This window comes from Calonectris borealis, chromosome 3 (assembly GCF_964195595.1).
Source record: "Calonectris borealis chromosome 3, bCalBor7.hap1.2, whole genome shotgun sequence".
NCBI classification, from domain to species: Eukaryota; Metazoa; Chordata; class Aves; order Procellariiformes; family Procellariidae; genus Calonectris; species Calonectris borealis.
Window position 1 is genome coordinate 92,866,999 of NC_134314.1, and position 23,802 is coordinate 92,890,800.

At 36.7% G+C, this 23,802-nt stretch overlaps 1 protein-coding gene across 3 annotated transcripts in view; it reads left to right on the plus strand.

Moving 5' to 3' along the window:
- Window positions 1-2,250: 2,250 nt before the first annotated feature.
- LTBP1 (latent transforming growth factor beta binding protein 1) overlaps window positions 2,251-23,802 on the plus strand; it is a 137,775-nt gene continuing 116,223 nt past the window's right edge. For 2 of the 3 annotated variants that reach the window (XM_075146695.1, XM_075146697.1), the window contains exon 1: window positions 2,476-2,836. In XM_075146695.1, the coding sequence (XP_075002796.1) occupies window positions 2,614-2,836 (223 nt within the window). In that variant the 5' untranslated portion in view covers window positions 2,476-2,613. Of the gene's footprint in view, window positions 2,837-23,802 lie in introns of all 3 variants that reach the window. The other variant, XM_075146696.1, reaches the window with a different exon arrangement.

Here is a 23,802-nt window from a genome sequence, read left to right on the forward strand (position 1 = left end):
TGTTAAGGTCCCTAAACCTTAGGATGTGTGAGGATAGTACTGTCTACTTAGGTAGAACTACATAGAAGGATGAAGATTATGTCTCTGCCTTGAATCACCTCCTCATAAACTGGTCCATTTTCAGTTCAGAGGCCATCATTAGCTTTGTATCCTTCCTAAATGTCTCCAGAAGAATTGAAGAGATTAAAAGCTGTGGCCTGCTAGGCAAGGAGAAGAAAATAATAGTTTCATTATAGTTTTCGTAAATATGAGAAAGATGGAGAAAATCTTCCCATGTCAAAAGAATACGAAGCTGTCTTATTTCTGGCTCTTTGCAACAAGTAAAACAGGAATGTCTTTGAGAATTTAATTTGTTTTATAGCAAAAGCATTGCTGAATAATGATTTGAATATTTGTAGAGGCTAAGGCTTACATCATGTTCTTTTTCAGACTTCTTACTTCCCTGAAAAGCTGCATTTAAATATTCTTTCATGGATTCTCTTTACCTCTGTAGATACTGGCCTTTGTTGAAGGTACTGTTCAACTGCTGTTCCTATGTTGTTACTCCCAAACTTACATGCTAACATTTTCTCATCCAAAAGGGGTGAGAGGCAAATTTTCAATCTCCATTCAGTCTCATACTAAAGTGTCTCTTCTACCAAAAAAAAAAATGCTACAGAATTTTTCTGGTAAAATCTGAACTACGTGATAAAAATTATTTTAAAAATAAGATTTTTTTTGTTTTAAACATTGTGCCCAAGTTTGGCTACAGCTCAGGACTCAACAACATAGCGCAGAATACTATGAAGGAGAATTAAATAATGGTTTAGTTCCATCCATACTGGCAAAGCCAAATTTTTTTTTTCTTTTCAGTTAAGCTGGAAAACTTGTGTGCATCCCCCAATACTAGGTTTTACAGTGCAGGCAGGACTGACTTTTGTGACTCAACTAACCATGTTTTTTTAATTAGATCACATCCTAAAGGAAAAATGTTAGTAAAACATCTGAAAATATAAAATGGATTGGGCTTTTCTAGGAAAAGATATATATATATATAAAACTATGCAAATAAAATACAAAGATGGCAGTATTGCTTGTGAAGCTCTGTTTAACAAAATGAAAGCTTAGAAGTTCTAGCCTCAGAGTTCTCAAGCCACTTATGTCTATTCATTGGGAAAGGTGTATTAATATTTGTAAGAAATGTTTGGCATCCAAGAATCCAGGGTGTCTTCTAAATCGACTAAAATCACAACACTAGCCTTTAATTGAAATATTTTATTCTGTCTGGGCTGTGCTTTTTCTAACTATTGTTTGGGGAGAATAAGGTGGGAGCATCTGTATTACAGCTGCTGTTCAAATAGAGCAATGCCTTTACTGTAGACGAAACAGTTGGCACAGTTGTTTTAATTTATTTGTTTATGAAGAGGCAGAAATAAGAAGGCTTTATATTCTTTTGAAGTGGGAAGATTTTCTTCATTTTCTTGAGATTTTCAAAAAAATGTATGTCTAGAGGGTATTTCATAAACTAGGTTAGACAACTATCCAGCAACTTTTTTATTTCTATGACATGAGGAAGAAGGAGATTCTTCTCTTTCTGTGCGTCATTTCTTGGAATTGTTAGGTTTGATACAAAAGTATTTATTAATAGTTTCCACAAAGATGCTGTGATATATTTACAAGAACTTGCTGAATTTATTAGTAAGTGTGCACAGGACAAACTGTTTTCTTTTTAAATAATTGCAAATTGAATCTGTTCTTTTCCCCTAATTTTCCAAATGAGTAGTTTTAATCTCTTTTTTGTCTTCAGCTGTTAGATGAGGAATCAAATACATCTGTTTTTAAATCAAATTCTGTAACAAGAAGTTCTTCTAATTAGCTTAGTTTAAAATTAGTGTTTGCTCAGTCTTCATTACGTTCAAGTTTTTTAAATGACTGTAAGGAAGTATATAAAAAAAGAGAATCTAGTCATTTTTTGTCTTTGAGCTCAGAGTCAGTATTTTCAAGCATTGATACTTCCTCACCCTTTTCTTTGACTTATTTATTACTTAAAGAAAGGCTGACAGCAAAGCTCAGTCTATAATATGTAAATCCTTGTGGAAAAAATAGTGCCAAAGAACTGTGAAAAAATGGGTCCAGGCAGCTGCGTCACAAGGCTTGACCACTTCGGGCTGGGGTGCCAGGAGATTTGAGACAGATGTTTTCAGACATGCCGCATGCCTAAAACATTTCCAGGGGTCGAGCTACAAATAGTGACTTAATAAGTGCAGAAACAGGAAAAGTATGCAGGAGGACACAAGAGTTTATTCACCCCTAGGTGCACAGCCAGCCTCTTTACATTACATCTGCCTGTCAGGGTTGGCTATTTAAGCTGTCATGCCCTTGGTATTGCTCTTTGTCTGCCTGTGAATAAAGTGCAGCATTGTGATTACTAATCCCACTCCAGTGACTTGACTTTAAATGTGGTTTTGGAGCGGATCCCGGAGTTCTGTTTGCTAAGCTTCCTACTCCTGTTTCAGAGACACCACTGGAGATCTATGAGAGAGAGCACTGCAGACTGCCCTCCTCCTGTAGACCTGTCGCCTTTTTCTCCCCCCTGCCTTTTTTTTTCCCCCCGAAACTTTTTGAAGGAAATCAATGGATACCAAAGTGATCTGTTTATTTTTCTTTTTTTCTTTGCCTCCGCTGACAGTGGGAAATCACACTGGTCGCATCAAGGTGGTCTTTACACCCAGCATCTGTAAAGTGACTTGTACCAAAGGCAACTGTCAGAACAACTGTGAGAAGGGAAATACCACCACCCTCATTAGTGAAAACGGCCATGCTGCTGACACTCTGACAGCCACTAACTTCCGAGTAGGTAAGTACCCTGAAACTGTATTTGTCCTTAGCTGTCCTCTCTTGACTAACAGAGGGAGGAGATGCTTTGTTATTAATACCAGTTGTGCATCTGTTACTCTTTGTTTGGAGGGCTGTGCTGAGTAGGAACCATTGTGTGTTAGACAAGCTTTCTGGTATCCTTCGGAACTGTTCCCAAAAGTTCCTTTTGTGTCATAGAAAAAAAAAACCTCCCATATTTTGCATCTGAATTTTCAGCTGCAGGGCTACAACATGCTAAGCTGAAGCTTTTGGTAAAATTCATCCCTCAGAGTTTGTGTTGGTAAATAGAGAAAATGTCAGATTCCACAAAAAGTTCTGTTTCCTCTTTTTGCTTGTCGAATAGATATCAAATGCACATAAAATCTAGCTAACACAGTGAATCTGTCTTCAAAAAATTGTTCAGGAGTTTCTTAAAACTACAGTCCTTTTTAAAAATACATCAGCTTAAAACTTTTTCTTACTGCTGACAGTAAATCAGATTTCATATTTGTCATTTTTAGAAACTGAAATAATGTTAAGTCCAATTGAAGTTATTGAAGCTAGTCATTTCTCTGTTAGTGTTTATTCTTTCTGCTTGCTCAGTAAGAGTATCAGCAGTATGCCAGTCTAAACCCTACAATTGCTTGACTGTGTTTAAACAAATCCTGAAAGCTATCTAGGATAATGATTAGCATATTTTAACTGTACACTGTAGGATGTTGGTAGGAATTTGTGTGCAAGTATCAATCTTGTAAGCTAAGAGAAATACAGATATATGGATACATACCTAAACACTTTAGAATTTGTTGTTTCACATTATGATATCCTTAACTGCTCTTGGAAAGTATTATGTTGTTATCCTGAAATATCATAGTATCATTTTCTAAAAAAACTTTTAAAATTAATTATTTTGCCAGTTTGTACTCAAAGAATGCCAGATATAAACACTGTAATTTTAGTTTCCATCTAGTATAACATAATATCATGCTGGCCAATGCTGCCCTTTTTAAAGTGTACTATATTTCAGCCTTGGGGGGGGGGGGGGGAGGGGAGGGAAGCTATTCCAAATTATTATTCTTTTCATCCGGACAGAAAATACAAAGAGCAGTTCTCTCTCTTAACACTCCTACTAGACTATCGGACTGTGGGTGAAAGCTATTGAAATTAATAACACATTCCTTGATAGTATGCATGTTTGTAAAAATATATATGTTTTGGACTAATGATAATAAAAAACGTTTTAAAAGAGCAATACAGCACAGTTTGCGTTTGTTTATGGTTGTTTTGAGGCATTAAGAAAGAAAAGGATTTTGTGAAGGAATGGTAAATCAAACACTTTAAACTTGTGTTTACTGTCAGTGCAGATTTTTACCAATGTTTTGGCAAGAACCACAGCTAAGGAAGCTTTATGTTTAATTTTCTGACTACTGTGAAAGGATAGGGTTATTCTCCCCCCCTTTCATTTGACCTAATTTTTTATTGAAATTATGAAATGCTGAGAACGGGCAGTCATGTAATTTGTCTGCTATGTAAATCTGTGCTGTAACATGACCTTCTCTCAAATACTTGAAAACTTGGAGAGTGGAAATCGACCTGTGAAGACGTGTTCCACACCTTCCTTCCTGGCCTCAGGCCATGCAGCTCATGATGCACTGTGTACAATAGGCTGCTAGAAATATTCAACAAAAGCAGCTCATAATAGTATTTGATGGAAAGATAGGGGAGCGTTATGTTTAAAAATGTATAAAAACAAGTTGCTACACACGTATAGGGATTTTTAACCTGCCTGTAGCTATCTATCTTCCCTATTACCTTTAAAAGACCAAAAGATTCACCACCTCTCTAAGTATCGTCATTTTTACAGAAGCGCAATAAGAAAGAAGTCTAAACTGTGACTTCAAGGCTCTCCAGTTAAAAATAAAAATGCTGAGTGAACTTAACTTCTTAATAGCCAGAGAGGAGAGATCCTACACCTGTAGATTGAGTTCTTTCACTGATCGCAGATTTTAAGAAGCTTTTGAATCAGGGTTTAAAACATATAGTACTGAAATAATTTTTATATCTGTTCTTTAACTAGAGCCTCTCATTAGCTTAGGCTTGTCCTGATAGAAATGTCTCCTGATGCATAAAGCAGAAGTAATTTGGGTCTTCTGAGATCATTTATTTTTGTTATATTTTTAACATCTGTATTATGTTTTGCTTGTGCTTTTTGCCTTTAAGTCCCTGTTCTAAACTTGTTTACTTACTGTTTATCCAAAATGCATGGAAATTCTTACCCTTATCATTTGACATTTTAAAAGTGCAACCATGAAACAGAATGTCGTGTCAGAAAATACATATCTAAAACAGTGAACAGCACTTCTTCACTATGTTTTTTTTAAAGTATTTGTTCTTCCTAAAGCCAGAAAAGATAAATTCACATGCCCTATTTGGCAAACTAACCCCTATTACTAATAATAGATACCTGCTATGAGTGGGGAAAATAGGAAACTGCTTTAGGTTGTTAGATCTAAATGTATTTCTGTAGCAGGAGCAGCATTCTAGTACACAAGATTGAATTTAGATTCTCTGATGACAGATTGCAGTTAGCTGTCACTTTGTTTTGTTCTTAATAATCCATTCTTTCTAATAATGAACTAGCATAAAATTCTGTGTATATGTTTTAAACTTTGTGCTGAACTTTGTAAACACTTTTTATTTTCAAAGAGATATAAGTTGCAGTGCCTGTACTAAAGCTACTCAAGTTTTTCCATGGGTTATTTCAGATTCTTAAAATTCGCTCACTTTGTCATTTCAGCTGAAACTTGGTACCAGTGGGTCCAGGCAAGGAACAAATCCTGTTTCCTGAAAAAGTTACTAGATATGGATAAGCCATTAAAAACAAAAAAACACAACAAGAAACAGATTGGGGGAAATGTAGCTTTTCAGGTAGCTGAGATTTTGGCTGTTCTTATGAAGAGCTCTAGCATTTCAATTGAAGGTGATGAAAGCTTGGTATTTAAAAGGAAGCATCTCCTTGATTGCCAGTCTGCTTTAGTGAAACTTTGGGGTTTTTTGTAGTTTCATTTTGTGAATGGGATATGTTGCACAGTTAAACTAAGCAACCTCAAATATTTCATTGGCTTGGAGAATGAAAGCATTTAGTCTGAGTGGAAGCTTCTGCTGAATTGATGATTCTTATTATTCTATTGGATTGATGCATATGCAGTTTGTATGGTATTTCAGTCCTGATATATCTACCGAGGCTTGTAAAACAGGGGTCGATATATGTGCATAGGAAAGGATGCGTATAGAATAACATATGAGGTTTCTGTCTCATCCACTGTTGAAGTTACTCAATGATGTATCCTGTTTCTCCTCTAAATTATTCCACATTCCAAAATATCTATTTTTGAAATGAATTTTCTTTCTGTAAGGAGTGGGAGGACAGCAACTAATTTGTAACTGTAAAATGAAGAAGTAAGGAATTAGGAAATGCCCAAATTAATGTTCTTCATGCTCTTTAATTTTTTCCCTATTGTGCATATGTATTTAATTATAGATTTACATTCTATTTTTTTCCACAGGATCCCTGCCTCATTCATTGCACAGGAATGGCAGAACTTAGTAAAGGAAGCAGTCATTTAATATTTAGGTTTATATTCACTGTTCATTTGCAGCCGTGCGTCTCATTTAAAGCGGTTCGTTCAAACTATTATAAATGAGAAGTTAAAAAGAGTTGCATGCTATTCAGTGGAAGTGCATATCTTTCTGTAGAAATTTTGTGACTGCGCACTTGGCATTATCTGCGTCAAACAAGGAATAGCAGCATTCTGCAGATGGAGGCCAAAGAGAGTTTAAGAATTTTTTCCCAAGAAAGACGGTTGTGGCAGAGGTGGTGATAGAATTCCTGCTCTACTACTCCCCTTTATGTCACTCTTTAATGCTCATCGGTATCTTTTCTTTTAACATTCCCCTCCCTTTTCTTCTGATCTCTTTTCATATAGCCTGCACAGCTGTCCTTCCTCCTGGCTTTGCTGTGCACAACCATAGTTTACTTAGGCTGTTCTTGGGGATGAGGGGTTATTTTGTGGTGTGCTTTCCCTTGGCAGAAGGGCAAATTTTTAGGAACACTTTGTTTCTTGTTTCATTGAATTTGAGTGAAAGTTAAAGTGTTTCTCCTTCAGGTTCACTGGTCTTTGTAGGGAATTGTTGTGATGTCAGATGTGTGTGTTGTGGCCTGCAGTCCATGTGAGCCATTCTTCCTTGTGACACTAGAAGAGAATGAGATGTTTATCCATCCTCCTTTCTTCTCATCTATAAAAGGTCTATTTGCCTCTGGTCCTATATTAACATGTTAATAAAGATCCGCCGGACGGTAATGTGGTGTTATGGTGTCCGAAGTGAAAATGTATCTGGTCCTTCATATTTTGAAGGACTTTCATATTTTGAAGGACCAGATACATTTATTTAATCATAAATTTTAAAACTTTCAGCATGGATCACAGTGAACTGCATATCCTGTACCCTGTTGCAATAATGCTCAAATTATATTGCTTATTGAATTTTGGCACTTTCCCTATTGGAATTTTGTATCAAAAAATTTTCCTGTTTTACCGTGTTGACTCTGTACAAATGTTTTTGGATAATTGAGGTTATCCAGAAGTTTCCCATTATGTATAGACAGAAACTTCCAAGAAGCAGCATAAACATTTTGGTCAAATTTTATTTGGTCTTCTGTTGAAAGTAATGAAAGAATATTTGACCAATGTATTTTAAAACAATAAGTTATTCAAAGGGAATTTAGTAAAAAGACTCACGATGTAATTATTATTCTAATAGAATTTCCTATCTAGGAAAGAGTCTAGAGAGCATAATTATTTAGAACTGTGAAAATGTAAAGCAGTAATTTTACAAAAAGTTGATAGAATTTCTGAATTTTATTCAGACATACATGATCATTAATTTCTATCAATGATGTAGAAGTTAACATTGCTTTTTTCTTCAAGCACTTCTGGTCTTATAAAAGAATTGTGTTGGTTAAAAATGGCAATGACCTGTAAGCAAGCCAGCACATTTTTATTTTGTGTATGACAGGAAATCCAAGAGCAATGAATGCCGTTTTCTTGCTGCCATTTGCTATGTAATAAAGTTGTTGTTTCTTTGCTCCATGTGATACATAATACACGTATCCTACTACATTTAAGAGGTACTGTAAGACTATGACATTTGAGGAAGATTTATCAATATTGTTTGGTATGAAAAGGCATTTATTGTAAATAATATTGGAAGGCAAATTTGGTGACATATAAAGGCATATAAAAGACCAACAGCTTGTAGAAGTATTTGTGTAGATTTGTGAGAATTTACAGACTCTTCTGTAGTGTACGCTGTTCAGTTTTCTACCCATTATATTTTATTCTTTGTTTTGTTGTACTGGGTTTAGTAAGAGTTGCTAGAATGGCAACATGTTAGAAGAGATGCTTTCTTCTCTATTATGAAGCGGTGTTTACTACTTGGTGAATGGTGTCTACCCAGGTGTCAGCCTGGGTAGATGACTCATCATGTCTGATCTATGTAATTTCTGCCCCAGCAAAACACTATTCCTATGGCTTCAGCTGAGACTTAGCAGATGTACGTGTAGCTTCTCAAATGGAGGATTTAAAATAGTTGATAACAAATGTCATGCAGAGATTTTTTAATTCCTTTTGGTAACATAACTGATGAGAATTTTTTTTTTTTTTTTTTTAATGCTTTGGTTTTCAACTTGATTATGTTCCATTAGACATCCTAACAGATGAGGAGCTTATTTCTGGAATAACTGCTTAGCTCAAGAACAGCGTATGATAATTCATAGTCTGTTCTTAATAGTGTATTCTCTGTGGATAAGAGTGAAGTGTGACTTTGAAATATCCTTAGGTTTTGCACTTGAACTTGCCATAGTATCATTCTTTAGTAGTTATGATGTAAGAACCTTGCTATTCCCCCAGTATTATCAGTTTAGTCCTTTTACTGTCTCTATAGTAGTACCTTGTAGCCTTATTTGGTAAAAGTTTTGTTTCTACTGTTCGTGCAGTAATTATAATTTCTGCTCTGTCAGGCTTTATTGTTTTATGCTCTTTTTGCTGCCAGATGAAATATTTTTTCTTTTAACAGACACTGGCAAACACTTGAAAATTTCAGAATTCTCGGACAGCTTGGTTAAAAGATTAACTTTTTAAACTTTCTGCAACAGTAGTCAAGGAAGTTGGTCAGTCTGTCAGAGTGTCTCTCTCAGAAAAAAAAAAAGAAAAGGATCAGGACGTTAGAGTTTATTCACTGCTTTAGCTGATAATTCGAAGTTTAATCTGTATAAATGATGACCATGCTTGAAATATTTATTCATGCAGCAGCATTGTAACAGCTGTAACAAAATGAAGGCCAAGTATTTTTCCTCAGACACTGGACTGAGTGGCTAAAATAGAAAGAAGGACGAATAACGGTGGAACTATTTTATGAATTGTTTATATCCTCTGCCTTATAGAAGATACTAGGAAAAAGGTATTTCCCAGCCTGAAGAGTCAATGTAAAACAATGTGGGAGGAACCACTTATCATGAGCATCAATCGAACAGATATTCCTTTTTTCCAATTTCCCTTTGTTCTATAAAGTAAATTTGAGCAGACAGGAGAATGAATTCATTTGCTTACAATCTAGGTAGTGTAGTGTAGGCTTTCCTAATCTGAACCACAAGTGGACTAAAATTCTACCTGTAATGTAAATGTATCACTCTTGTAGTCTGAGCAGTGCTCAGGGTTTTAATGCGTTTTCAATTATTGGCCACCTATACCCAAGTTACAAAGAAAAATTATATCTTAAGGATTTTGTTGTTGTGATATCCACATCTGTTCAGAAGGAATGTTTTCTTTCTCCCAAGTATTTATCAGTACTTGTCATCAACAAATAGTTCTGGTTTCTACCATACAGCTTATAGCATCTGTGAGCTCTTTCTTCATAATCTTAAAATAATTATTCAACTTTGACATCTTTCCCTCTGATTGTAACAGAGACCAGATGCTAATTTAAAGAAAGTACATTGTTCAGCCAGATGATTTTAATGAGGTTGAACTTAGACAAGCCTGTTAGCAACTCATTTCCACTCCCTTGCTCACCTTAAGGACTTCAGACCATCACTGTGAAGCAAAAGTCCATCTGCTCTCAAAGCACTCACCAAACTGTGTATTATAGAGAACACAGTTTTTTGGATGTGCAGTCATAGGAAAAACCACAAATGGAAACGGTACAAAATCCACACCTGCAGCCATTCAAAAACATATGGAGTATGTTTCCCTCAAAGTTAAAGCAAAACAGGACACAAAGTTAAAATGCATAATGCTTTATTTTACTGTATATGGTTTTAATTTATAGGGATTAGTTTATGTACATCTGACTTGAAGTACTGTAAAAAGAGAACTAAGAGTGCATTTATTTGAATGATTACATTGTTGCATATTCAAATAAACACACTACCTTGTACAGCTATAATTTTGTTATTGCTAAACCAAATGTCTTTGCACGTACCTCACTGAAGATGAAGTATATGCCAACTTTGGCTTAAAAAGGAAGAAATTTGCCTTTGAATTATGCAAGCACAGAAGAGTCTGACAAATTTCTTTACTGGTTAAAATATGGAATTTATCATGGATAGATTTCTTAGCAAACGGGTTTGTATGTAATGCATCCTTTTGATCATAACACAATCAGAAAGAAGGAAGCAGCTATCACTGCTCTACTAATTGCAGTCTTTCTCTGTTCAGCCTCTCCACTGTCTATTCTGTTTTTTTTTCATTCTACTCCAGATAATTCCTCTGTTTCTGCATAGTGTAGCCTGTCTAACTTTCACCTGTCCATTCCACCTATAATTAGTTCTTAGATTTGAGTATCACTGTAATTGAGAGGCCTGTTTTGTAGCATAGGGGCACAGAGATTTCTGGATCTTTCTTTTGGAACATGAACTGTATCTTCATTATGCACACATTTAAATTCTTTGAGTTTTCTATCTATCCATAAAGAATCTGAACTGTTAAGAGGGAACTGTGAACTTTCAACCAGGGATTTACTAATGTGAATCAAGTTGAAGTCCATGGGAATTGTAAACTTTTTTTACAAACCTCTTACAAATTCTCGAGGGATGCCAGTCAATGAATAGAAGGAAAATTGGGTATTTGCTGCTTGCACAGGAAAGGGGTTGAGTTTTAAGAAACCCAGTCACAGACAGTATTTCTCATGTGTATTTTATTCAGCCAAATACTTCGTTGTTTTGTCATGTTAATTGTATTTTTAGTTTAATTTAAAGATGACAAGCTGAGCTATGAAGTCAAATTTTTTATATTTGATATTATTCAGGTACTTCAAGTTTAGGAGAACTTTCAGCAACTTTTCATGTCATAATTTAGGAACACAAGTTCTCTTACTTCTCCCTGAGAGGGACTGCCTCTGTCCATAGATTGTATAGGGCAGCGGTCTCCAAACTTTTTTGATCGCACATCCCTATCAGTAAAAGTTTTTTGAGCATGCACCCCCAATATATGTATATTTATTTGTTTATAAATTATATACATGTACTATTGTATATATCATATATATGTACATTATAAAACATATACAAAATAAAAATTAAAAATGGATGAGATAAAGATGAAGTAAACTCCATTTTCAAAATTTATTTTATTTATTAATGGTACAAAATGGTACATATTTCTTTTCAGCATCCCAGTAGGTTGTCCTGCAGACTGCCTGGGGTGAGCACACCCTGCTTTGGAGACCACTGGTATGGGGAACCAGAGGAGACCAGCTTCATAACATAAGCTGTAATACTATCTTCCTGCAGTTAGTATGTGTCCATCATGTCTCTCTTACTTATTGTTTGATTATATTAATTTCAGCCTGTTATGTTAGATGCTATATATGTAGGTGCTAGGACACCTTTTTTCAATCTAATCGGAAGTTACATAGGTACAAGAATGCCTATTGCGACAATGGGTGCAAAAGTATTTTTTGTACTTGCAAACATTTCAGCGTACAGGGTCAGGTACAGCACTGCAGTGTGAAGCTTGTCAATGGGGTTGTACGCAGCTCAGGGGAGTTGGGTGCACGGTTTAATTGCTTGCAACTGGATATGGCCAGTCAGAGTGCTGACTGCATTTTAGGTTTACACAGCTTGCGCAACAATTTATACAGCTATTATGTGTTGTTAAAAGAACCACAATGAGAAGTGTTGAAGTTGTGTGTGTTTTAATGAATTTCCAGCTGTACGTTCTCTGCAGAGTAACCTTTATCCTTCCTACTCATTAGAACTGACTCTGCTCCTTTCCTCCTTCGGAACTCCAGGATTTGAGTCTCTTGCTTTTCACTGGTCTCCTATGACCTAATTTATTACTCAAACTCTGAATACTATCCTTTCCAATATTCTCATATTGTGTCACCTCCTCAAGGTCAACTCCCTAGAAAACTTTCCAATTTTTGTGATCTAGCGAGTGCCAGAAAAATCTTAGATAGCTTATGTTTTTCATGTTTTTTAACTAGTCCAGGAAGGTCTGGATTATGAGCTATTATTTTTATGTTAATGGGTATCCACTTGAAAGAATCTCTTCCTACTTTATTCTTCTTGTAAACATTTTCACATAAAAATGAGCACTCTGGTAATGTTACAGTAATCAGAGAGCAGTCTCCTGATGTTTGGAAATTATGGAAATTTTTGTAATGACTACAGTTTTGGTGGCTTTTCTTTTTCTATTCTAAACATCATTTGGTTATTGAAGGATGTCTTGTGGCATGGGATGCAGTGGATCAAAGTTCATAGACCCTTTGGATCTAAGGTTGGGGGTTCATCCCACTTACCAAATCTTACTGGGGTGCCTGAGTCAGGAGCCTAGCAGTTGGTGATGAAAGTCACCTTTATGGCAGGATGGCCTGAACGGCCTGCTGGGTGAGCCTCTCTTCACTGACAGAGTGAGAAACCTCGGGTAACAACACTCCGAATGTAGATGGATCAAGAAGGTATAAAAGGTTAAATGGGATGAATCTCAGCTTAAACATCTAATATTCTGTTGCCAGAAATGGTAAGGATGCTGACGTCCCTGGCCAGTGTCAGCTTTGCTGCTTCTGTGGTCTTCAGAGCCTTTGCATAACAGAGGTGTGACCACACCGCTTAAATGTTTCTCAGGACATTTTGCTATTTTGTCTGATGGTAACCAAGTAGTTCGATGTCTAAGAGCAGCTCTTTTCTCCGTCTTTCACTGGGTTGTTACTTTTTTCCTCCATGCAAGAGTCCTGTACATTTTTTGGAAACAGCCTAGTAGGAGAATGGTGTCAGAACAGAGGGTCAGCTCAGTGACTTCATCAGATTGTAACAGTGCATGAGTAATAACAGTTTAGTGTCGTTATGGTCAAGTTACTCATTAATCCTGTAGTCCTTGAAGGTGGGTAATGCTGCTCACCTGATACCAGAAAGGAAGAGTACAGCCTGGAAAGATCTTGTAGCAATAAAGATGCTTGTTGTTCGTTGTTATCTGTCCTTCTGCTGAATTCTTGCTCTGTCTGTTGAAAACAGATAAATTACAACATTAACTAATACATGTTAGTATTACACATGCTCAGGCACACGTATGCTATTCAGAGGAGTAAGAGCCTTAAAAGCACTGGGAACATAGGAGGAGTTAGTTTTCATCAGACACTGGGTACCTTGATTTCAGCATTCCCACTTTGACTATGGCAATTAATAAATTATTCAGGACTGCCTCAAATGATACCTATAAAGTCTTTATATTGCAGCATACTATTTTGCAATCTGTTTACGTTTTGTATTCTGCAGGAAATTGTTTTAAGAATAATGGTTTTAAAATGTTGCTAACTCGCTACACTTTCAAACTCAGCCTTCCCTAGAAATTTTATTTCAGTTGCATATGTCTTGCATAAAGAGGAAAATTAATATCAACACACTGTAGAAATCTGAAAAAATGCCTGGAGTAGCTTTTCTGTATGTGTTAGCATCATTATCCAAGGTCTGACAGTAGCCATTTGTAGTGCATTTATTCAGATAAACAGCAATTAGTGGTTTTTTTTTTCCTTAATATACTGATTCTAGGCCTAACTCTTGTGTTATACTCAATATATCAGGATCAGCTCTAATAAAACAAATAGATTCACCAAATATGATGAGGGTAGGAGTGAGTCATCCCTTAACACTCTCTCTGTCCCCTTGCCTCTAAAAATAGTGTCTGAATCGTCTCAGATATTGAGAAGATTAGAAGCAGATTTAGCAAAGACTGAGTGTGAGCATCATGCCTGTCAGTGAGCCAGAATCTTCCTGTCAACCATTTCTCAATTACCGTAATTTTTGCTATACCGTTTTTATGTTGAGTAACCACAGCTTTAGGCCATTTTCCATGACAGAGCATGCCTTTTATTTTTCTGATAGCATTTGAATATTCTAATATTGTTTTTCAGCCATCCCATTCTTTCCACACTGTAACACTTTAATAGTTTTTTGGCATCTGCTCATTTCAGTCACCTACACACAGGCCTACAGTTGCATTTGACATGTCTGAGGGTAGCTGGCTTATCACATGAGCTTGGAAGGATATGATATGAGTCCTGTGAGACTCCCATGCCCTTCGGACCCACACTGAGGGATGAGTGAAACACATGGGGGCATAGCAGATGTCTCTTGCTTGACTTGGTGTACGCATCTTCAAGTCACTAACATCCAACTTCCTGAGGTATTTTAAAGTACTGAGTTTAAAACTGATGAAGACATAGGACTAGTACAGTGAAACTATCCTGTGTGTGTTTGTTCTGGATTTCTTGCTGATCATGATGCTCATTCAATAAATTAATATTTCTCTGAAATGTATTGCAGCCTTGTCCTTTACGATCTGAACCTGCTCCTCAGTTTTCAGTATCAGGATCTCCCATAGTTAACAAGGTAGCCTTCATTAAAGAATGACTGATACCGCACTATTGATATGCTTTCATAATGAAAAACTGAGACATAGTGGGACAAGCATATAGACTGAGACAGCTTAAATGTCAGCATCTACATATGAGGTGCATGTTGAAACTTACGTTACAGTCAATGGAGACATAGAAATTTGTTCAGCTCACTCCAATACAGACACAGAGAACTAAGGCAATACCTACTTGACAGTTTTTCTTTGGATGGGATCTCACAGCTTTCCATCCCCAGTGAAGACAACATCTCTCCCCCTTTTTCATAAGAAGACAATTCTTTTTTTCTAGTATATACCTAATTTGTTACACTTACTGCACCTTATTTACAGTGAGTTGACACTACCATTAAGTGATGCTAATCACTAGACAGCCTTCCAGCAGCTCAAATAAAGCTCAGTTATTCATGGAGATAATGATCATCTCAGAAGCTGAGCCTGTACTTACCAGCTGAGTTAGAGAATGAATTTTAAATGGAGAGTTTGGTGTTGGGAAATATGAATATGTAAAATGCCTGAAGATGTAGGTGATCTGATTTTGTGATGCTGTCTTCTACTTGCCTTCCTTGGTAATTGCTGTGTAGTACTGCGTTAAGTAGAATCACAGATATTCCTCCAATTAGGCTTTAAGGTACTACATGATTTTTTAAAGCTTGGTGCTGATAGTGGTACATGGAGGAGTTTGAAAGGAACTAGTAAAGTACAGTTTCATTTGAAGAGATACATCTTCCAAAATTGTGAGAACAGTGAAAACATTAAGAGAACAGCTAGACTGTATTCTAGCAGTGGGCTTTCTTTTTTCAGTGTTTTCTTTCTGTTTATTTTAAATGTATTATTCTAGATCTGTCATAGAATTAGAAAAAACCTGCTGTAGTTCCTGATTTTGGAACTATGTTGTCAACATGTATAGTGCAAAGAAAATGCATGTTTGTCTATGAAAAAGCATAGAAAGAGTTTATTTTGTAGAATTCTATGACTGCAGCCTGATAATGGTTATGGCTACAACAGACACATAGTATATCCGTAAGGTTTTTCTTCACAAATGTAAGCAGCAACTTTAAAATAATTGAACTGATAAATCATCAAATAGCCATAGGCATGATGACAGCTATTGAGCTTCTTTAGTACAACGTTTCTTTTTTATTATTTTTAATATGTGCAGTATGGCATTTCATGGAGTAGGGAGATTGGCAGAAAGAGAAAGCTGTTTGGGAATTTATTTTTTTTCTGTTGAGAGGAAGAATCCTTCTAGAGCAAGAACAATTCCCTAGGATTCTTGGCAGCATATTTTAAAGTGTAAAATCATGCCTGTCCAGATGGCTTTAGTGGCTATTACTTGCTCTTCTACTCAGTGATTCTCAACTATACTGAATTCAGTCGTGAGTTCAAGCTAAGAACAGTGCTTTGAATCCAGTCCTCAAAGCTACCTGCATTTTCCTCTAAATCTTCGTATATGATTTTTCTTCAGTAAGGTTTCTTTGACAAGAGAAAACTAAAAGTAGAATTGATTAGGAGAAAAAATATGGAGAAGTGTGAAAAGATTGGAATTGCTTTTGGAAGTGTTCAGTCATGATTCAGCAAGGAAGAAGAAAGACACCAACCTGATTTTGTAATGATGAGCGGGACACAGGGGGATCACTGATGACAAATGGAAGGGGGGAAAATAGTGATAAGTACAAACTAAAAGTTATTAAATATAGAAAGTTGGTAAGGACAGCTAAAGAATTCATAGAAAAATGTTCCAGGGTAGGTATTAAATATTATACGAGAAGAAGCCCAGTAGTGGTACAGGAGATAACATACGACAGACACATTGATAAAATTGTTACTGCTGATAAAATAAAAGCAGAAGGATTCAATAACTGTTTGCTTTGTGTATGGAAACAATCTGTCCAACATACGTGCATCATACAGAAATGCCTGATTACTTTCTGGAATGTTAGCAACTAGAAATACTGGTTAGAGATGGTTTCAAAGTAGACGTAGGTACCATCTAGTACACGAGAGCTGTTAAATTCAAGATAGTGATCTTAATAAAGGGCTGAAAGGATGAAATCTTATGCTTTGTGAGAAGGATACAATATTCTTTACTCTTCTTTAGAAATGTAGGTCCATGTTGGATCAACAAAAACTAGATTTCAAAAATATTTATCAATTTCACAGTGTAAGAGATATCTCTAAGTAGCCTTCAGGTTACATTAATGAGCCTTTTAAGTAGAGAAAAAGAGAATCTCATCCTCAACAACATTTAGTCCATCTCAGAAAGGGCCCAGGCATACCATTGTTACAGCATGTCCTTGGAAATTGGCAAACAAATGCTGTGTTACACCATTGGCAGGAGATGGAGGCTAAAACTCCCTTCTCCTTAATTGCTCTGCCTGGATTCCTCACGCTTAAATATGGGTATTTCATCTGTTCTGTCATAATATGATACAATGAGGGATGGATTTCTAGGACAGTTTATCTTCTCCCTAAAGCAATCCATTTTTAAAAGCCCTAGGTTCTCATAATGTTTAGAAGTTTAGGGTGCTCTCTGCAGCAAAAAATCATTCAAAGACTCATGTATCCTTGTTAGTATAGAAGTTATATATAAAAGTAAAGTGCGTACATCTGTATGTGGCGCGTATGCAGATCTCCTTACTCTGGGATTTTTAGAGGCAGCCTGCTGCTTTGGTCTTCCTGACAGAGTCGAATGTGGTTGCAGTTGGGTTAGAGCAGAGTAAAGACAGTTGTCGTTACTTGAATGTGATTTGTTCTCTTGCTAAAGAATTCCATATTAGTTGAGTTCATCCTTGGACTCTGATGTTTGCTTACATCTTTAATGTTAATAGTCTTGAAATGTCATGTGCGCTCAACTGCAAACCAATGAAATGACCCCTGCAATGCAGCTTAGCATTAATATTATTTTGTGAGAGGTGGAGATGTTAATAATAAGTGATTATATATAATTCCTGAGAGATGTCATCATTCTGCATTTATCCCTAGTGTTGTGTGGGGTTTTTTTTATAATTTTAACAGTGCAAATGTAAGAAAAACAATTTACCTACCGAAAATAACATTTACATGTGGAAAAGATTGTTTGTATTTTGGAAGTGTTAAACTTGTTTCAGGACTGTTCTTCGTGGCTAACTCTTGATTTTCTTTCAGACTTTTTTTTTTTTTTTTTAAAAATGTGCATGATCCAGACAGGCTTGTTTATTTTGGCAATAATTTGGTTTCCTTGTGTGGATAAACAGCAGTACTTATGATCCCATTCCCAAGTGGGGCTGCATTACTTTGTTAAATATCCCTTGGTAATAATAGTTTAAAAATATAAGACAAATTCTAATGAAGTCAGCGACTATGTTAATAGCTGAGAACCCAGTTTAGTAGCTGCATATTTTTCCTTATCATACCATTAGGTTTGAGCTAGGTTCCTGTTTGAAATTTTTCCCTGCAGTTGCAGATCTTACTTCTTTCCAGAGGAAACATCTGGAGTGCCTTCAGTATCGTGTTCAGCCTTTTAGGATGATTTCTATTGATGTATTGCAGCATTCAGAGTAAAAATTTGTTTGATAAGATCCTTGTTATAATATTTACACATCTACTGATAAGCAGTGTTAAGGTGACAGTGTAAGAGACCACATTCAAGACAGTTCCTCTGTATCACTTTCTGGTCAGAAGTCTGGTATAATGCCACCTTGAATGACATAAAGTAGCTTTTTGCCACTTGTGAACATTTTTAGTGGTTTTATTTCTTTCTCACTGAACAGATATGAATGTTAATGCACCCACTGAAATGACTACTGCATTTTTTCTCAAGTAGGTTTTTTTCGCAAGAATTAAGACTTGGGAGTTCATATGTGAAGGAACATGCATAAGAGCTTTGAATATATTATGTTGATGGTAATTATAACTACAGAAGTACAGAATAAGGAGAAGCAAAATCTTGGGACTGTATAAACAAACTAGATTTTGGTGTTCTTGTTCACAAATGGTATCCATGAAGTCTGATAACAGCTTCTGATAATAAAGAAATGTACTTCAGCAGGGACGTTCTTTGAAGTACACCCCTTACCTATACTATTCTGTTGTCTGTTATTCCGACTAATTTACACTTATTCGTTGTAAAAATATTACATGTTTAAATTCATGCCATTTGGGGGGAATCTATATTTGTGTAAGCTAATTTAAACTAATTAAGCTAGTAGTAAACTAAATGAAACTATTTACTAGAGGGATTTCTATATGACACCTCTTTCATGTTTTTTACTTTGTATCTTTTTGGTGTACCCAAGTGAGAAAATGTGCACTGTTTTACCCACCTTTCCTGCACTGATTTTCCAGCAACACTCTTTCTTTTACAAGCATTTTTCAGAATATAATTGCATGTTATTATGCATATTACAGGGTATTAATCTATCTGATTTCATGCCTTATACTTAAGCCGTTGTTTATGCACAAGATTGCATTCAACAAAGGAAACCAGAGGAGAGGCTCAAAACATTTTTCCCCTCCTGTTGAATACTAGAGATTTCATTAAAAACTGCTGTGATGGGGAGGCTCATCCCCCACGCCATACTGCCATTTGTCATATACCCAGACTCCTCTTTCAGCAGTAGCAGAGAGTAGCCATTTCTACAGGGTTGCTTGTGTCTGGAACCAAATCTGGTGCTGTCCTCACTGTTTGGATCAGTGAATAGCAGTGGTACACAACAAGCGATTTGTGGGTGGTAACTAGGCTATTCACATGAGCGGGGCATCACTTTCCTGTTTTCAGTGGTGAGCAGAAAAGAGCATTTTTCATCTGCTGTTGGAGCTCTCGCCATCAGATTTACTTTTAAAAATTGTGTTTGGTTGTTGCAATAGAATGTTTCTCTTAAAAGTTGTCAAAATACAAACATTAGGATAAATTCAGGGGTGAATGTAGAGGTGTTATACTATTAAACCAAGGCCACTTAAAGCTTCTTTTCTGTTCTCCCTCTGCTTCCCAAAGCACAAGTTTGTAATATCAAGATTCTCTTAATCTTACTTTAAAAAATAATTATTTGGTTACTTAACTTGCAATTTTTTATATAACACCTCTGAATTACAACCAGGAATCTGAGGAGAAAACTGTTTAGGATGAAGTAGTTAGAAAATTCAGGGACAACAAGAAAGACATGGCAAAAAAAATAAGTAGGGGAATAGGGAAGAGTCTAAACTGGAGGACAGCATTATTATTGTAGCTCATAACTCTGTGCCTTTTGTGGGTTACTGTTAGAGTTTCTGCAATTAGAAAGTAGAAATAAGTTTGGAGCAATTGCGCAGATCTATATATAGCAGCTCTGGGTTTCAATTTTTACCTAAAATGTATGGTGTTTAGAGGCACTACATTATAAAAATGTTCTATATGGCAGTGCTTCCCCTCAGGGAATGCCATCTCTTCTTTCCTATGAAAAATTGTGTTTCGTAGATCTGTGTGCTAGTCCCTGCATTTTCTGTATGCTTAGTAACAGCATGGAAGAAAGATGCCCAAACAGCTGTAGGGCATGTAGTAATGCTGGATAACCATGTAGTACTCGGAGACAAAATTAATCTGCTGATTCGTGATGCATCCAGCGGAAATACTGTAATCTAATGAGCAGTTTAAGGTTTTCCTTGGAGAGCTTGTTGATGTAATTGAATAGTGCTTACGCTTGAGTAGTTGATAGCGTGTAAGTAGAAGAGGCAAAGAGTGATGAGGGAAAGCGAGACAGAAACTCACATGTTCCCTGAGGTGTAAAAGAAAAGGCATTTGGAGAGTCAGATGAGGAACATTTCAAAACCCATCTTCATTTTCTTCAACACTGGTTACAGGAAGGGAGTTTTTATCCATCCTAAGGGCTTGTTTGGGTAAGCATGGGCTGTTTTTTAAGGATTAGGAGGATTTAGGTGCTTGGAAATTGTTTTGTTACACATTATTTTGATTAAATGAAAACATTCGGACTTGATTAAATTAGTTTTTCTGGAGCTGTTCAAGGTTGTTGGAGTGTCTTGAAAACAAATTAGATGATGTAATTACATGGACAAACTGTATATCAGTGGTTTCCTAGCTTCTTTGTTGATGATTTCATGCCCTATTCTTGTGTCTCCAACCCATAGCTGTGGCAGCTTTATCGGGATTCACGTAGCAAATGTTCTCCTTTTTTTATGCATTCAGCCTTTCAGAGACTCCCTGGGGGCGTCTCGACCGCACCTTCTCTGCTTGGCTCATTTTGAACAGTGATACCCACCAAGCTGTCCCAGGCTGGGGGGAATTAAGGCCTTTGGATGCCAGGGAAATCAAAACTTGTTATTGCCCATTAATTGCCCAAGGATGAGAAGAATACTTGAAATGTTTGTTATTCCTTAAACCTGTCTCTACATTTCTAAAGGATGGTTGTTCATTTGTATTAAGAAACCGTTAAATTTGTTCAATCATATGTTGGCTTAAGAGACAGTTGAGAGACTTGGCTTACAGCAGATCTGAATGAAGAATTTGTTGCCTTTCTTAGGTCCATTAATACTTTTTTTGTTTTGTTTGTAAGATACCCACATGTGAACTGAAATTTCTTGTCGTCTTGTGCAGACCTATCTCCACATTTTTATCAGGCTCCGAGCAGCTAGAGGATTTCACACCATAATGGATATTTTTATTTCCGGGTTGTTTTTTTTTTCCTTTTCAGAGGAAATGGCAACAGCCCAGTGAGAATCAAGCTCCAGTGCACCCTTTGTCTGAATGCCAGTTGTGAACATACGTGCAAACCCGGTATCTTCTAATGGTCTCTCCCAGCACATGGGTCTGGGTTTTGTCAGGAGTGTCCCCTATGCCTCTGGCAGCATTCAGCTGTTCTGTTTGTTTCAGTTCTTTAACCTCAATGACAAAACAAAACAAAGCAAAAACTTTCATTAGAAGTTGAGCTGTTCAAACATACCCTGGCTTTATATCCTGTTCCTATCTTAAGTGGTCCTTTCCCCAGGGCTCTTTGGTCTTTGTTAACCTGAGATTCCCAGAGCCTTGTCGAGGAAAAGTAGCGTTTCCTTCCTCTGCCTTTTCAGAGGCTTACCCCCTTCAGCTCGCTTTTCTCAAATGGTCTGTGTGTAATTCCAGCTCTGGTGAAGTTGTGTGCCTGTGATTTCCAGCACCAGTGTCATAATCAAATGTCGCCCTTTCTCCTGGCCATAAACTGCCTGAGGAAATATTGCAATTAGTGTGTGTGTGTGTGCTTATTATACCTATTTAAAATTATGACATATTTTATTTCAACATGTTTCATTCTTAATTTTTTGTGTTTTGTTTTGGTTTTTTTTTTAAAGTTCTCATAACGTTTGCCATTTGAGATTATCAAGTTTTCAGTTTAACCTGGCGATCACGTCCTATTTGTTTTTACATGGCTGAGTATAACTTAAAATGGTGTATTTCAGAATTTTTAATTTTTTTCTTACAGAATTTTATATGCTCAGAATAGATTTAATGTATTCTCATTTAAAGTTCATTCCTCATACATTAGGCCAGACCTTCAAGGATGTAAATCAATATATCTGTATATAAGTCAGTTGACTGAGTGATTTGCCTCACATGATAATGTGGGCAGCTTGGAATTTTTTTTTTCTGTTACATTTAAATACTGAGAAATTAAACATTCTTCATTATTTACCTCATACTAGACCTTTCAGTGGCATTTGTTTGCTCTTACTTGCACAAGTTATTTATGTGAATATCCACAGCAAACAGTTATGAAAAGGGACATGAATGAACTCTTTTCTATCGGTATCTTCTTTCCCAGTATTTTTAACACAAACTTTTGTTTGCTTGAAAGCAAAGCTTTTCACATGCCCGTTCGTTACTCGGCGGGCTCCTGCAGGAGAGGAAAGCCTGAAGAGCACCCTGTCATGCAGAGATACCCGCGTGACATGGCCTTCCAGACGCTGACTGCTTTATAGGAACAGAAGCTTGGAAGAAAGTAATTTATTTTGGTGGAAATATTGGGTATATTTATATTGTTTAAAAGCTGTATTTTGCACGTTACCTTGTAGGCCTTGAGGCTGGAGAGGGCAGGAAGAAAACCTATGGGATAGGCTTCTGGCACTGAAGGAATTCCTCAGTGAGACTATTTCTGTTTGCCTTTGTTTCACTGTACTTCTTTCAAACACCAAATTGCTGTCTCCTTAAGGCTACTTTACACTATTTCATTGTGCGATGTTACTTTTGCAGGAAGACCACCTTAGCTCTCAACCTTGCTCAGGCAGATCTTTACAAGTACCTAAAATTCTTTTATGTTGTCACCGTTGCAGTAAACCTTCTCGTTTGTGGCTGCTCAGGAAGAAATGGTACCAGAGAGAGAGATAGCTGTCATGCTTTAATTACTGCCGGGGTCAAAAATCCTTCATTTTGCCCCGAAGTAACAGCCGTTCTGTAAGGATGTCTTTCATACACTCAGATAAAGTCCCAACAGCGTTGGGACCCAAAAAAGTGAGGCCTGCGCTGGCGTGGACAGTCTTCCGGAGTCAACCAGGCCTTTTAGCACAGTGCTACAGCTTGAAGTACTTTCGGTCAGTTTATATGAAATGAAAAAATGAGATAAGATGAGGAAAATATTAAATATACATTTGCAGAACGGAGTGGAAAAACAATTCTGGCTGTTTACATTTGTGCGTGGACCTATCTGCTGATCAGGCAGCACCGTTCCGGACCCTGTCAGCACAATGTGAGGGTGCTCTGCGACGAGGCGGGTTGATTGCGCTGTTTCTTGAGCCCTCTTCCTGGGCCAAGTGAGTTACGCAGCTGGGTTGGAACTCCTTGGGCTGCTGAATGTCCTACTTTGTCTTCTTCTGAAGACAACACACAGGTTCCTTTTCCAATACTGATGTTTTATGCTATTAATAATAGCAATAGGCTGCAGTTGTCCAGAGATTACACCACTTGGAATAATAAGCACTAGGTTCCTAATTACCTTGCATTATCTACAGTTTCTCATTTTTATTGTAATGCAATATAGACTGAGCAATACCAATCCAGCAA